Below are 14329 nucleotides of genomic sequence, written 5' to 3'. Positions count from 1 at the left end.
ACAGGCAGGTGCAGGGTGGGGCTGGATGGAGCTGTAGCTAACATTATCATTCATTATAGATTCTTCAGAGATCTATTTTAGAACCTCCAAAGTAGGACAATGTATTAAATAAGCTGGCTACTTACGTTAAGCAGTGTTTGCATTGCAATAATGGAGTGTAGCAGGGAGACAAAAGCTTTGACGATGGTTAAAAAATGGTGTGGTCCACTTTAGAAGTCTATGAAACCATATTTAGATTCTTACTCTAATTTTTTACAGTTACGTGGAAGAAGAGTATATAATTGTTTTGTCATTTGGGGGTATCCAAGTCTTAATCTGGGTAGGGGTCAGATTCTCACAGTACACCCAGTAATCTGAACCATGATGTGTAGTTCGTTTCTTTTGGCTTCTTCCCTTTTTACTTGTCACGGTCGATCTACATATTATTTTAGCACGTTTTATGCCAAATGCCATTTTTGATGCAATTCCATGGGTGTTTCATTATCTAATTACTCTATCTTAGGACCACAAACTGATGAAATTGAGACAGTATGACAAGCATTTGTAAAATGTGATGGAGAACAGTGCCATCTAAACGGGAGTAGTCTCTATCTTGACTGTGCTCTTTGTTCTTATCTGTGTAGTTTTTAATTAAATTGAATGATTTTAATTTAAACATAGTTTGAATCGTCTCGCCCCCTACCCCCACCTCACCCCGCCCACCCCTGCCCGACCAAGTCAAAACCCTCTGTAGCCGCCAATGATTGACGAACACTTTGTATATAAATGTAGATATGTTGGAGAATAATTTGTTATAGATTAAAACTAAAACACTTGAGAGGAAGAGTGCTGATTTTAAAACTGTGAATGAGCAACATCTAGTGGAGTCACAGGAGAGCTCTTCTCAGCTGTGAAAGCAGTATTCCAGCACAACTAGTCAAGTTTGTTTTTACATGAGTGGGGGGGGGGGAATCACATTTTTCCTTCCCTCCTCGCTCTTAACTGTCATTTGCATCCTTTCACTTGGAAAATTTGAGCTTTTTGTACAGTTATTCACAATGTGGGTGTGCACGTTTGGAAGGCACATGTCAGGAAACCTTTCAGACTCTGCTGCCTCCTGCTCACCACATCTTTCCTCAATTGCACCCTCGAGCCGTACAATTGTCCTCTCTGACCTGCACGGTGCACCACAACTATTTTGTTTTGTGCTCCTGCACATGAAAGTACATGAGATTCAGGTTTACATTGTCATGCCCCTGCCGATGCTCGGATCTATACCGCTTGGCGGTGTAGACGCATGTGCGTGCATGTGACACGAAATTGTTATCGATGCGATAATGACGATGTCAGCGGAGAATTACAGGGTAAAAAGTTCAAAGTGAAGGGCCTGTACAGTGCAGAATGGATGAACTCTCCGCAAATGGACACCTAACTGTCAATCTGTGCAAAAATAAATAAATAAACGCCAGATCGTGCCCCCCCGGACGAATTAATGCATTTGTAATAATGTTTATGCTTTTGTCTCCACTTCAAAGCCGCGTGTACACATTGTTCGGCAGGCGTAATTTACGGTTGTCAGAGTCTGCAGTCTGGAACATTTCCAGTGAAGCTGGATAATTCTCCGAGCCTGTCAGCAGTCCTGACAGTGTGTGTGCATCGCTGTTGACACGCCCCTCCCGCCCCCCACCACCACCATCCAAACAAACACATGCCACAGAGAAAATAATTAATAGCAAAGAAGGAGAGGAGACGCTTACGCTGGAGACAGCTTTGGCTTTAAAAGTGAAGATGTAACCATCTTGATCTTGTAAGAGCAATTCAAATGTGCATAAAACATGAAAATACACCATTTTTTGTTGGTGTTTTTTCCCCCCCTATGCAGAGCATGCAGCGTGGGGATCATGAATTACGTTTGATACGGACTGCTGTGTCCACATGTTTTCATTTCCACTTCCAGCTGCCGTTATCCTCATCCTCACTCTTCTGATGACAAGACAGAAGACTCTAATTGTCACCAGTTGTTTTGTCGACGCGTTCCTGCTCTCATAACGCGTTGCTGAGCTTCTCTTAGTTTACTGAGCAGACAATCGACACCGGTCTCCGCTGTCACTATAAATTCAGAAGGCAGCAATTAGCATTTACAAATCAACAGGTCTGCTGTGAATCTCGTTACAAACAGCTAAGTGCCTGATTTAATCATTGTTGATTAGAGTTAATGTTATAACCAAGTGTCCCTAATAGCATTAGTGCTGTAAGTGATGATTATTCAGACGGGGCCGATTATGAATAATTATCCTGCGTGTGTTTGTGTGTGTGTGTGTGTGTGTGTGTGTGTGTGTGTGTGTGTGTGTGTGTGTGTGTGTGTGTGTGTGTGTGTGTGTGTGTGCGCCCAGCTGCCTCAGGCTCAGCAGGGTCAGACCGGCCCCGCGCCCTCGCAGCCCAACCTGCTCCACATGCCCCACCGACAGAGTCCGCTCCATCAGGCCTCCTCCTCCTCCTCCACCTCATCCTCCTCTTCGGCTCTCAGCGTGGGACAGCTGGTCAGCAGTAAGTTTGCACCAAAAATACGACATGTCTCTAAATACAAAAAACTCAGGCACAATATAAAAATAATAATACTAATAATAAAGCAAAGATGCAAAAATAGTAGCATCCCAGAATATCTGAAAATCTACATTGTAAATAATAAAAGCTTTTGAAAAGTTACAAAGCAAATATGCTGCACACAATAAAGTCAGTAAATTCATTTTTTTTTCTCTCAGTATTCTACTTACAACACCCCATAATAACAACATGAAAAAGTTTTTTTTTTCTTTTTGCTAATTTATAAAAAAAGAAGACGAAATCACATGTACATAAGTATTCACACCCTTTGTTTAGTACTTTGTTGATGCACCTTTGACAGCAATTACAGCCACAGGTCTTCTTGAATATGATGCCACAAGCTTGGCGCACCTATCTTTGGGCAGTTTTTCCCATTCCTCTTGCAGCACCTCTCAAGCTCCATCAGCTTGGATGGGGAGCATCGGTGCACAGCCATTTTCAGATCTCTCCTGAGATGTTCAATCAGATTCAGGTCTCGGTTCTGGCTGGGTCACTCAAGGACATTCACAGAGTTGTCCTGAAGCCACTCCTTTGACATATTGGCTGTGTGCTTAGGGTCATTGTCCTGCTGAAAGATGAGCTGTCGCCCCAGTCTGAGGTCAAGAGCGCTCTGGAGCAGGTTTTCATCCAGGATGTTGCTGCATTCATCTTTCCTTCAATCCTGACTAGTCTCCCAGTTCCTGTTTCTGAAAAACATCCCCACAGCATGATGGTGCCACCACCATGCTTCACTGTAGGGATGGTGCCTGGTTTCCTCTAAACATGATGCCTGACATTCACACCAAAGAGTTCAATGTTTGTCTCATCAGACTAGAGAATTTTGGCAAACTCCAAGTGGGCTGCCATTTGCCTTTTATGAAGGAGTGGCTTCTGTCTGGACACTCTACCATACAGGCCTGATTGGTGGATTTCTACAGAAATGGTTGTCCTTCTGGAATGTTCTCCTCTCTCCACAGAGGAATGCTTGAGAATTTAGGACAAAGTCCCTGATCACCAGAGAATCAATCAATCAATCAATCAATTTTATTTATATAGCGCCAAATCACAACAAACAGTTGCTCCAAGGCGCTTTATATTGTAAGGCAAGGCCATACAATAATTACGTAAAAACTCCAACGGTCAAAACGACCCCCTGTGAGCAAGCACTTGGCGACAGTGGGAAGGAAAAACTCCCTTTTAACAGGAAGAAACCTCCAGCAGAACCAGGCTCAGGGAGGGGCAGTCTTCTGCTGGGACTGGTTGGGGCTGAGGGAGAGAACCAGGAAAAAGACATGCTGTGGAGGGGAGCAGAGATCAATCACTAATGATTAAATGCAGAGTGGTGCATACAGAGCAAAAGGAGAAAGAATCACTAAGTGCATCATGGGAAGCCCCCAGCAGTCTAAATCTATAGCAGCATAACAGGGATGGTTCAGGGTCACCTGATCCAGCCCTAACTATAAGCTTTAGCAAAAAGGAAAGTTTTAAGCCTAATCTTAAAAGTAGAGAGGGTGTCTGTCTCCCTGATCTGAATTGGGAGCTGGTTCCACAGGAGAGGAGCCTGAAAACTGAAGGCTCTGCCTCCCATTCTACTCTTACAAACCCTAGGAACTACAAGTAAGCCTGCAGTCTGAGAGCGAAGCGCTCTATTGGGGTGATATGGTACTATGAGGTCCCTAAGATAAGATGGGACCTGATTATTCAAAACCTTATAAGTAAGAAGAATAATTTTAAATTCTATTCTAGAATTAACAGGAAGCCAATGAAGAGAGGCCAATATGGGTGAGATATGCTCTCTCCTTCTAGTCCCCGTTAGTACTCTAGCTGCAGCATTTTGAATTAACTGAAGGCTTTTCAGGGAACTTTTAGGACAACCTGATAATAATGAATTACAATAGTCCAGCCTAGAGGAAATAAATGCATGAATTAGTTTTTCAGCATCACTCTGAGACAAGACCTTTCTGATTTTAGAGATATTGCGTAAATGCAAAAAAGCAGTCCTACATATTTGTTTAATATGCGCATTGAATGACATATCCTGATCAAAAATGACTCCAAGATTTCTCACAGTATTACTAGAGGTCAGGGTAATGCCATCCAGAGTAAGGATCTGGTTAGACACCATGTTTCTAAGATTTGTGGGGCCAAGTACAATAACTTCAGTTTTATCTGAGTTTAAAAGCAGGAAATTAGAGGTCATCCATGTCTTTATGTCTGTAAGACAATCCTGCAGTTTAGCTAATTGGTGTGTGTCCTCTGGCTTCATGGATAGATAAAGCTGGGTATCATCTGCGTAACAATAAAAATTTAAGCAATGCCGTCTAATAATACTGCCTAAGGGAAGCATGTATAAAGTGAATAAAATTGGTCCTAGCACAGAACCTTGTGGAACTCCATAATTAACCTTAGTCTGTGAAGAAGATTCCCCATTTACATGAACAAATTGTAATCTATTAGATAAATATGATTCAAACCACCGCAGCGCAGTGCCTTTAATACCTATGGCATGCTCTAATCTCTGTAATAAAATTTTATGGTCAACAGTATCAAAAGCAGCACTGAGGTCTAACAGAACAAGCACAGAGATGAGTCCACTGTCTGAGGCCATAAGAAGATCATTTGTAACCTTCACTAATGCTGTTTCTGTACTATGATGAATTCTAAAACCTGACTGAAACTCTTCAAATAGACCATTCCTCTGCAGATGATCAGTTAGCTGTTTTACAACTACCCTTTCAAGAATTTTTGAGAGAAAAGGAAGGTTGGAGATTGACCTATAATTAGCTAAGATAGCTGGGTCAAGTGATGGCTTTTTAAGTAATGGTTTAATTACTGCCACCTTAAAAGCCTGTGGTACATAGCCAACTAATAAAGATAGATTGATCATATTTAAGATCGAAGCATTAAATAATGGTAGGGGTAGAAGAGTCTAAATGTTTTTCTCAAAGGCCTCCAAAAAAGTCAGAGAGGATCAAAGTCTCAAAGCAACAGTTTTTATTTTTTGCTGGCAAAAAGGAAACAAAATTCACAGAGTCTTTAAAAACACCAGAACAGCTTCAAAGAGACAAAGGGTGACAAGCATTTGTATACACTTCAGGAGTCAGTATCTTCACCCAAAATGGCCTTTCTAAACTTAGCACTTCTTACACCAATCAAAAAAGTTATTAATGACATCATCATTATGCAGGTGCAAATGCGTTCATTTCATGGAACTTTACCAGATCAGTGCGTTCACTCTGGGTCAGCATGCAGGTTTTATAAAACCTTCTTCATGGAAAATTGCCAAGCTAGTGGGTTAATCTCTGGGTCAACAGGCCCTGAGTCATGGAAATTTACCCCTCTTGTAAACCCATGTTTTTAATCCAATATTCATTTTCTTCACGAATTAAGTGTTTTACTCAAATTATACCTTTAAATCCAAATTCTGGCCATATAGTTTCCTTTGAAAGAAAACATACATATTTTTTTCATTTTTAATAAATTTATAAAAATAAAAAAAAACTCCTTTTTTTACATTGTCTTTATGGGGTATTGTGTGTGGAATTTTGAGGGGAAAAATTAATTTCAACCATTTTGGAATAAGGCTGTAACATAAAAAATGTGTAAAAGGTAAGCGCTGTGATTAGTTTCCGAATGCACCGTATAACATAAAAATAAAACTGTGGTTTAAGTTTGCTTTACTTTTAAAAATAAATTGTTTTGGGTGAACTGTCGCATAACTTATTGCTGGGCTTTGAAAAAAACCCAAGGCATATACTAGGCAAAATGCAATGAGTGAATAAACAGATAAATAAGTCCATCCTCTCTGGTTTGTTAATACAATAACTCAAAAACAATAAGAGCTTTCATCTTGCAACTCACCAGTTAGAAATGACATACAGTGAACATAAAGTCATTAACATTTGGTGAACTTTGATGCACCGAACCAATCCAAAAAGTAACTTTTTTAATTATGTAATATACCGTATACTTGCCTGCCACCTGCTGGACATGTCCAGGATTATTGCAGTGAGTTATCTGATCATCACATGCACAATTGACATTCGCTGAATGTCCATTGAAGCTAATATATCTTGAAATGAACTTAATTTCTTTCCGAAGCCTAAATCTTGTGGCCATCACAGTCACTGCTGCTTGTTGATAACTCTCCACTGTTTGCTGTCTTTTTAGAATCACTCATTGAGCTGTACATATACAAAGTAATTACGTTTTTATTCATCTTAAAACAAGGGGTCTGTTGCATTGCTCAATGTCCTGCTTTCTTCATTAAAATAAACAAAATTCTCTGTGATATTTACTTTTTAAATAAAAGTTTCTAAATTTCTAATATATTTGTTTATGTATGTGCAAATAAACAGAAACCATCAAGCTGCGCATTTGTACAGAAGCAATCGGGTGCTTCAGCATTTGTCACAGATGTGAATATGGATTTCATTCATTCATTCATTCATTTTCTATACTTGCTTACTTCAGTGAAGGGTCTGGGGGGCTGGAGCTTGTCCCAGCAGTCACAGGGCGAGAGGCGGGATACCCCCTGGAGGGGACACCGGTCGATCACAGGGACACGTACTGCATAGACACCGATGTGATGTCTTATTTGCTGAGGTACTGGGCTGTGAACCAACAACATAATCGGGTTTTTATTCATGTGAAAAGGTCTGAAACCTCACAGCCTGTTAGCAAGATGGTCGTAGCAGAATGATGCAGAGTTTGTCCCCGACAGTAGCACTGTAATAATATGTGCCAGAAATGAATTTATTTCTAAAAACCTTGAAGGACATGCACATTGTTAGAGTCATTTTGCATAGCTGACCATAACAGTGTTTCAGGGAACCAAGCTGGGGGAATTAGGTCAGTTGTCCCTGGGTTCTGATTAGGAGGGCCCAAAAAAGGCCCTCTAACATTTAAATAATTAAAGAATAATTTCTCAAAAATGCATATTTCTGAAATAATTAAAGAATAATTTCTCAAAAATGCATATTTCTGAAAGTTCCATGTAGCATTTTATAGTCTTTTTCACGTTCCTTGATACAGCGGTTGAAAACTCTTTTACTGTTATGATTTACTCTGAAAGGTGAACCTATGCATGCGCCTGCAGCATCTGTGATACTGTAAACAGTGTTGATCGAACACTCTACAAGTGTAATTAACTTTTTGAAGGTGGAATTTTAAAGCAACAATATGTAGGATTTAGTGTCGACTAGTGGTCAGGTCGCTTCCCTTCCCTTCTCTTGTGATAAGCAACATGTGTGATGCACCATTTCACAAAACGAGGGTTCTCAAACTTGTTAGCCTGGACGAGCAACTAGCAGACAGGTTACAGGGGAGCAGCCACTGATTGCTCTTCTGAGCCATGGGCTTGTTTTGTTCAGAATTTTGTTTTATGTGCGACTGTGTCTACGGTAATGCTGTGGTAGTTTTTGCACACATTGCACAGTTCAAAGCCAACCTGCTCTGTCACTCACTCTGTGCGCTACACCGACACATTACGTCATTCAGTCCATGCCCTCGATCAGATTTGTCATCTTTACATGATGGTTTCTCACAGTGTAGACCATGACCTTTAAATACAAACAGTGTAAAAACAGTCACGGCAGTGTTGAAAATGCAGTTTCAAATGTCATAAAATAACACTGCAGAAAGTTAACACTATTAAAATATCACTAAGATTTGGTAAACCTTCAAGGGTAACCCTGAGATTTTTCAACCCGGATCCTTTTTTAAATTCGGAGGAGTAATCATTTTGCTCAGGGCAAAAGCGTTTTCATCATGACAGTATTAAGTTACAACGTGAATAATGGCTGTATAATGAAATCCTATGGGGCAAGCAAAAAAATAACATAGTAAACGGCTTCTGGTCATCGCTGAATTGGCGAAAATATCATAAGAAGTGGGCCGTAGCATGAAGAGGATCCCTTTGCATGTCTACTGCAGTACATAAAAAGAAACATGTACATGCAGTACATAAAAAGAAATTATGCGGAAAAAAACAAACAAAAAAAACAACTTATTATACAGCTAGCATATTATCTTAGCCCTGTTTTGTTTTGGCGATGTTTCTCTGAATTAAGTCATTACAGGTTACTTGTTCTGCTTACAATAGATACACACCCTTCATCATCACCGCTACACGTTGTATATCTGTTTAACGCTAGACAGTTTTAGTGTTCTACCTCAATAATGCACAGATTAAAATTTAAACAAAAGTTTAAATGAAAAACTTCGAAAAATAGGGTTCAGGTTGAAAAAAAAAACAGAGTTCTCCTTTAAATCTGAACCAGTAAGAATTGTATAAACTAAGAAATAAATGGTAAATGGACTGCATTTATATTGCACTTTTCCATCTGCATCAGATGCTCAAAGCGCTTTACAATGATGCCTTACATTCACCCATTCACACAAACACTCTCCCACACCGATGGCAGGGTGCTGGCATGCAAGGCGCTCACTACACACTGGGAGCAACTCGGGATTAAGGACCTTGCCCAAGACCCTTAGTGATTTTCCGATCAGACTGGGATTTGAACCGAGGATCCTCTGGTCTCAACCCTAACGCTTAACCACTAGAGCATCACCTCCCCAATAGGGTTCATTTTAAAACTGTGGATTTTGCTGTACAGGTAAAAACGTGTTTTCCATCCTGAGCTTGATTCTACTTTTCTGACTTCTTCATTGATGGTTTTTGGTAGGGATGGCACAACTAGTCGTAATAGATATGACTAGCTAACATCCGACTAGTCGATTATTTGTCGACTAGTCGAAAACCATTTTTAAAGTTTATTTAATCCTTAAAAGAACAGACCTGCTAGAGCTGCCACCACTCCCTTCACTCAGTGAAGAAAGTGTGTGGACCTTGGCAGGTGAATTAGTCAGCTCAGACGGGTCGTCTATGTCTTGTAAATGAATGCAGGTATTGTCTTCATGCTAATGCTGTTTATTGGATTTGTGATTTTGTGCTTATATTTATTAAAATAAATGTCACATTCGAGATTCACCATGAAGATTCGAAATTGGCTTAATTCATTCAATGTCAAATTTAATCGATGACTAGTCAACTAGTCAATGACTAATGGTACCCTACTAGTCGAGTCATCGCAACCCTAGTTTTTATGACCGTCAGGATTGAAGGCCTTTATTTCTAGAATAAGAGGTACAGTTGGAGAGGGTATACCTCCCACCCACCATAGCTACCTCCACCAACTGATTGAGCACAGTCAAAGCTTTTATCCCTGCCATATTTTTGTGATGTCATAAAGAGAGAGTGATCTAGAAAGATACACTGTATGAAGAAAAACTGAATCGCCACCAAAATGTAATCATCTTTTGTATCACATTGGAGAGGTGACGGTTACACATTGCAAAGGTAAGCTTGTGACTAGACGATCCTTTTTTGATTCTCCGTCATACTGGAAAAATCACAAAAAAAATGAATGAAAAGAATTGCAGTCTATTTCCCATCAGGCCCACAGCCTTTGTTTTTTGAAAGCTACAACTTACTAAACTCACCTTGTTGATTCACTCATTTTTGTATGACGATACATCGCATGTCAGTAACCGTGAGTGGACTTTCGCTGAATGCAGCATCTCCATCACTCTCAGCGTGGACAGCTTTTGACCAATCTCCAATTATTTATTTATTTTTTTTCTTTTCCTGCCTGCCAGTTCTTTGGTTTATTAGTCGATCAAAAGTGGCGTGCATTATGTAAACTGAACATAAGTTTCCTTCTGCCAAAGCGTGGTTGGCAGAACTTTATAAATCATCGGCTGCAGCCTGTCAGCATGCAGCTCGTCTTTAAAAACTCTCTTTTATTCAGACAAATTTCATTTGTCAGAGTCGATTCCCTTAAACTCCACGTAAACTCATTTCAGAGGCAGCTAGAAAGCCAGTGAATTGAATCAAACAGCAAGTTGCCATTGATCAACTTGTTGTAGACATTGTGTTTATTCTGCATTTGCTTGTAGCTCAAAAAAAATGTCTTGTAAACCATTTTTGAGTCTGCACAGACTCACGGCAGCTCAGTTGTGTGGTAAATAAAATTAAAGCTTTATGCTGAGTACGAGCCGGATCACATCCTCTCAATATCACTTACAGCGTACAAACACGGAGCGCCGTCCTGTGACAGAATCACTGCCGTCTGCAGGGGATAGGAGATGAAATGTCATTGCATTCACTGGCCACAAACAACGTGCCACAAACAGATTAAAAGCGGAGGATGACTGTTACTCTTATTTAAAATAATAAGATAGGAGGTTGTCAGTCAAACAGAAGAATGTCAGCAGCACTTCGAATTCAGAGTGTGTTTGTTTTATGTCTTTTATTCCTCCTGAGAAAGTCGGCTGAGCACAAATTCTGTTTCCAACTTCACTCAGTCCACCGGTGGGTGCCTGCGTGGAAAAATACATGTTAAAGTACCTTGCTCAAGGGCACATCGATATTAGCTGTTGAAAGAGAGGAGAACATCACTTTTTTCTGGGCATGTAAGTTGTTATTTATTTCATTTTTTTATTTATCGTACAACTTTCAAAACTGTGTTGCAGACACTTCTCGAATTATCCTTCCAGTTCTTAAAACACAAGAGTGTAGTTTTATTTTAGTGTAGCATTATTTCTTACAAATAGAATACAATAGTAAATAAAATAAAATGCATTTTTCATCGAAATTTGTTATTTGCTTTGGGCCTCATGTTTATTTTTTTTCTAAATTGTAAATTTGACAAGCTTTTAATTACATTTTTATGCAAAACGTGTTTAATATCACTAATGATACCATTATAGCAAACATGTTGTGGTAGTAGTAGTAGTATAGCAAACAAACTACAAATATACGCAGCATCTCCTTGAAGTCTTCAATTTGTTTATGTAAAACTATCGATTAAAATTACTTCGTTTTAGCCCATAATAATTTTAAATATGCCACACGTCAGACTGGAAATTTTTTGGCACCCTATTGTACGACTTTTTAAAAGAATGACATTTCCTAGCTTGAGCTTTTCATGCATTTCCAGTCCAGTGTGTGAAGGTTTCTAAGCATGACCAGGTTCAACCTGAAAATCCATTTTGTTACAGTAAAAAACATGATGAGTTAGTGAGTTAGTTATGCCTTTAACAATTTTAGTTTAACTTGATTATTTAAAAATTAAAAAAACAGTTAATTTGTGTTAAATTAACTTATATACTGTGCCTATAATGTGTAGACCATTCACTTAATTCAGTTTGTTTTATACACTTTGGGCCAAGGTTGTTGTAATCAGGTGCTCTTGCTTCATCACTCCAATGTCTTCTGGCTGTCAAAACCTTAAACAAGTTCATCAACCTCACACAGAAAAGCTGTTTTTAGAGTAATCTGAATTTAGGCATACAAATCCAGTGTATTACTACATCCACCACAGTACACATCCACTTTGAGTCCTGTATGGCATCCACCCAGGCACACATCCGGTCTACCCCACCATTCAAAAGTAACCATCTGTGAAGCTGCTGGGGTCATTCCAGCAGTAACCAAATCTCCTCCAAAAAGACCAACTACTAAAGACATCCAGTCATCAAATCAGGCCACCAGTTAGCCCAAATCTCAAAGCCATACAAGAGGACAGGTAGCAACAGGACTGTAAAGACTTGGACCTTCATTCTCCTGAAAGGTATCAGCAACGCCAAACACGTCTATCCTCAGCATATCTCTATCTGAACGGTTGACTACACAGAGACATGAATGTCACTGAATGTCTCCCCAAGTTCAACACCTTCAGCAAACACTTCTGAGTCCAAGAAGTGAAAAGCCCGGGTGTGAGTCTGGATCCAAGACAGTCACAAGCCCAGACACTCCAACCCCTCATTCAGCTTCTCAAGTGCTAAAACATTAGCTGAATGAAGGAGAAAAAGTCACAAAGTCACAGTCAAGAAAAAGTGGATGAATGAGCCTGGACTTCTCCCATCACCGAAAAGCCTGAGAGTGCAGAGCGCATAAAAGACAGAAACGAAACCAAAACTAACAAAAGAAAAACAAAGCGAACGGCGACCTTGACGCTTAAACAAAATCAAAACGAAGCACCAGCATGTGATCATTTCTGCAACGAGTCAGTGCTGTCCACAGCCACCTGCAGCTGCGTTGTCTTGACAACGTGTGCGCGCACATGCACGTCACAGCCAGAGATGTTGAGAGGCTGGAGAGAGAGAGAGAGAGAGAGAGAGAGAGAGAGAGAGAGAGAGAGAGAGGCTGGAGGTTGGACAACAATCAAATGCAACGTTGACGGTACGGGAACTACGCAAACGATGAGAAACCGTCAAGACAGAAAGCAAAACGGAATACGGACGAAATGAGGTTGTTGTCAGGATTCGTTCACATTTTTCAACAGTTTGAAAATTCTGGCAAAGTGCCGGCTACAGGAACGAAGCTGGACGACGGTAAGTAAGTCCAGATTTCTTGTTTCGTTTTGGCTTCTGTGTCCTTTGTTAGTGCCGTGTGACCGGGGTTAAGGCGTCAGTCTCCAGAACCCTACCCTGCACCCAGTCCGTGCAAATGTTGAACAATGTCGAAACCAAAACATATCCCTGAGAAACTTGATTATTACCTCCGCCAAGGAGGTTATGTTTTCGGTCGGGTTTGTTTGTTTGTCTGTCTGTCAGCAGGATAACTCAAAAAGTTTTGAACAGATTTTGATTAAATTTTGTGGAGTGGTTGGAAATGACAAGAGGAACAAGTGATTAAATTGTAGTGGTGATCCAGCTCACGATCCGGATCCCGATGCTAACGCGTTAGCATGTCTATGGCATTTTCAATGTTAAAAGTTAGCATTAAGCAGTTGCAGCTGTCATCACGTTCGGGTGCATTTGTTTTCAAATTGTAATATTTCTTAAATTTATTTTTGTTTATATATTAATAATCTAATGAATATTATATACAATTTTAGAGAAACAGACAAAAAGAAATAGATCACTGTGCCAATGAGGGAATCTCTTTAGGATCAGTGACCCTATGGCCTTGTTTAGAGAAGTGTTTAATAAATGTTAAAAAATTCACAGTATCAGTGCTCAGATGACAGTAGCTTCTGGGAAAGGTGCAAGTTGCAATAAACTGTGATGCCAAGCGCTAAGGATACATGCTATCCAGTCACAGCAGATGAAACTTTTTTTACTACTGAGCAAACATCGTTAGACTTTTTTAGGTTCAATGATTCCATGGTGTGTAGATGTTATGGCGTCAGTGACCCCATGGCCTTGGCGGAGGTTTGCACTCTCTGAGTGCTTCTAGTGTTCATATAAATTAATCTAACATAAATCAGTCAACTTAATTTTACTGAATTAAATTAATTTAATTATTTGCGTTAACTAAAAAAAATTGTTTCCTCAAAGTGCTCGAGTTGAACGAACTTATTGGCTTTCACTGTGTTGGTACTTTTTTGGGAATAATTCTGCAAACAGCCCAGCAAAGAGCAGACAAACATGTAACATAAGAATCAATGAAATCTTAAATCCTGTTTGAGTTCTAACACTGTCTGAGGAAACACATCAATCCCGAATCCAGTCTTTCCACAGTCAGCGCGCAGACGTCGTGGGGAATGATGAAGAGATTCTCATCACTGTGGAGATGATGGGAGCCGAAGCTGCGAACTGCTCATCTCTCGCATTTAGGCGCGCCGGAGTTTCTTCATCTTCCGAGTGTTCACACGTCTGGTGCGCGCCGCGGACGCCACCCATCACTTATGAAGCAGCAACGAGACAGCAGCCTCATAGATTTTTGCTTAAATACGCTTGGAAGATTCCTTTAATA

At 40.0% G+C, this 14329-nt stretch overlaps 1 protein-coding gene across 2 annotated transcripts in view; it reads left to right on the top strand.

Moving 5' to 3' along the window:
- pou6f2 (POU class 6 homeobox 2) overlaps positions 1-14329 on the top strand; it is a 235235-nt gene that overhangs the window by 208774 nt on the left and 12132 nt on the right. For both annotated transcript variants that reach the window (XM_034167397.1, XM_034167390.1), the window contains exon 7: positions 2373-2526. In XM_034167397.1, coding sequence (XP_034023288.1) covers positions 2373-2526 — 154 coding nt within the window. The remainder of the gene's footprint in view (positions 1-2372; positions 2527-14329) is intronic.

Source organism: Thalassophryne amazonica, chromosome 1 (genome assembly GCF_902500255.1).
Source record: "Thalassophryne amazonica chromosome 1, fThaAma1.1, whole genome shotgun sequence".
NCBI classification, from domain to species: domain Eukaryota; kingdom Metazoa; phylum Chordata; class Actinopteri; order Batrachoidiformes; family Batrachoididae; genus Thalassophryne; species Thalassophryne amazonica.
This window is presented reverse-complemented; position numbering and strand designations above follow the sequence as displayed.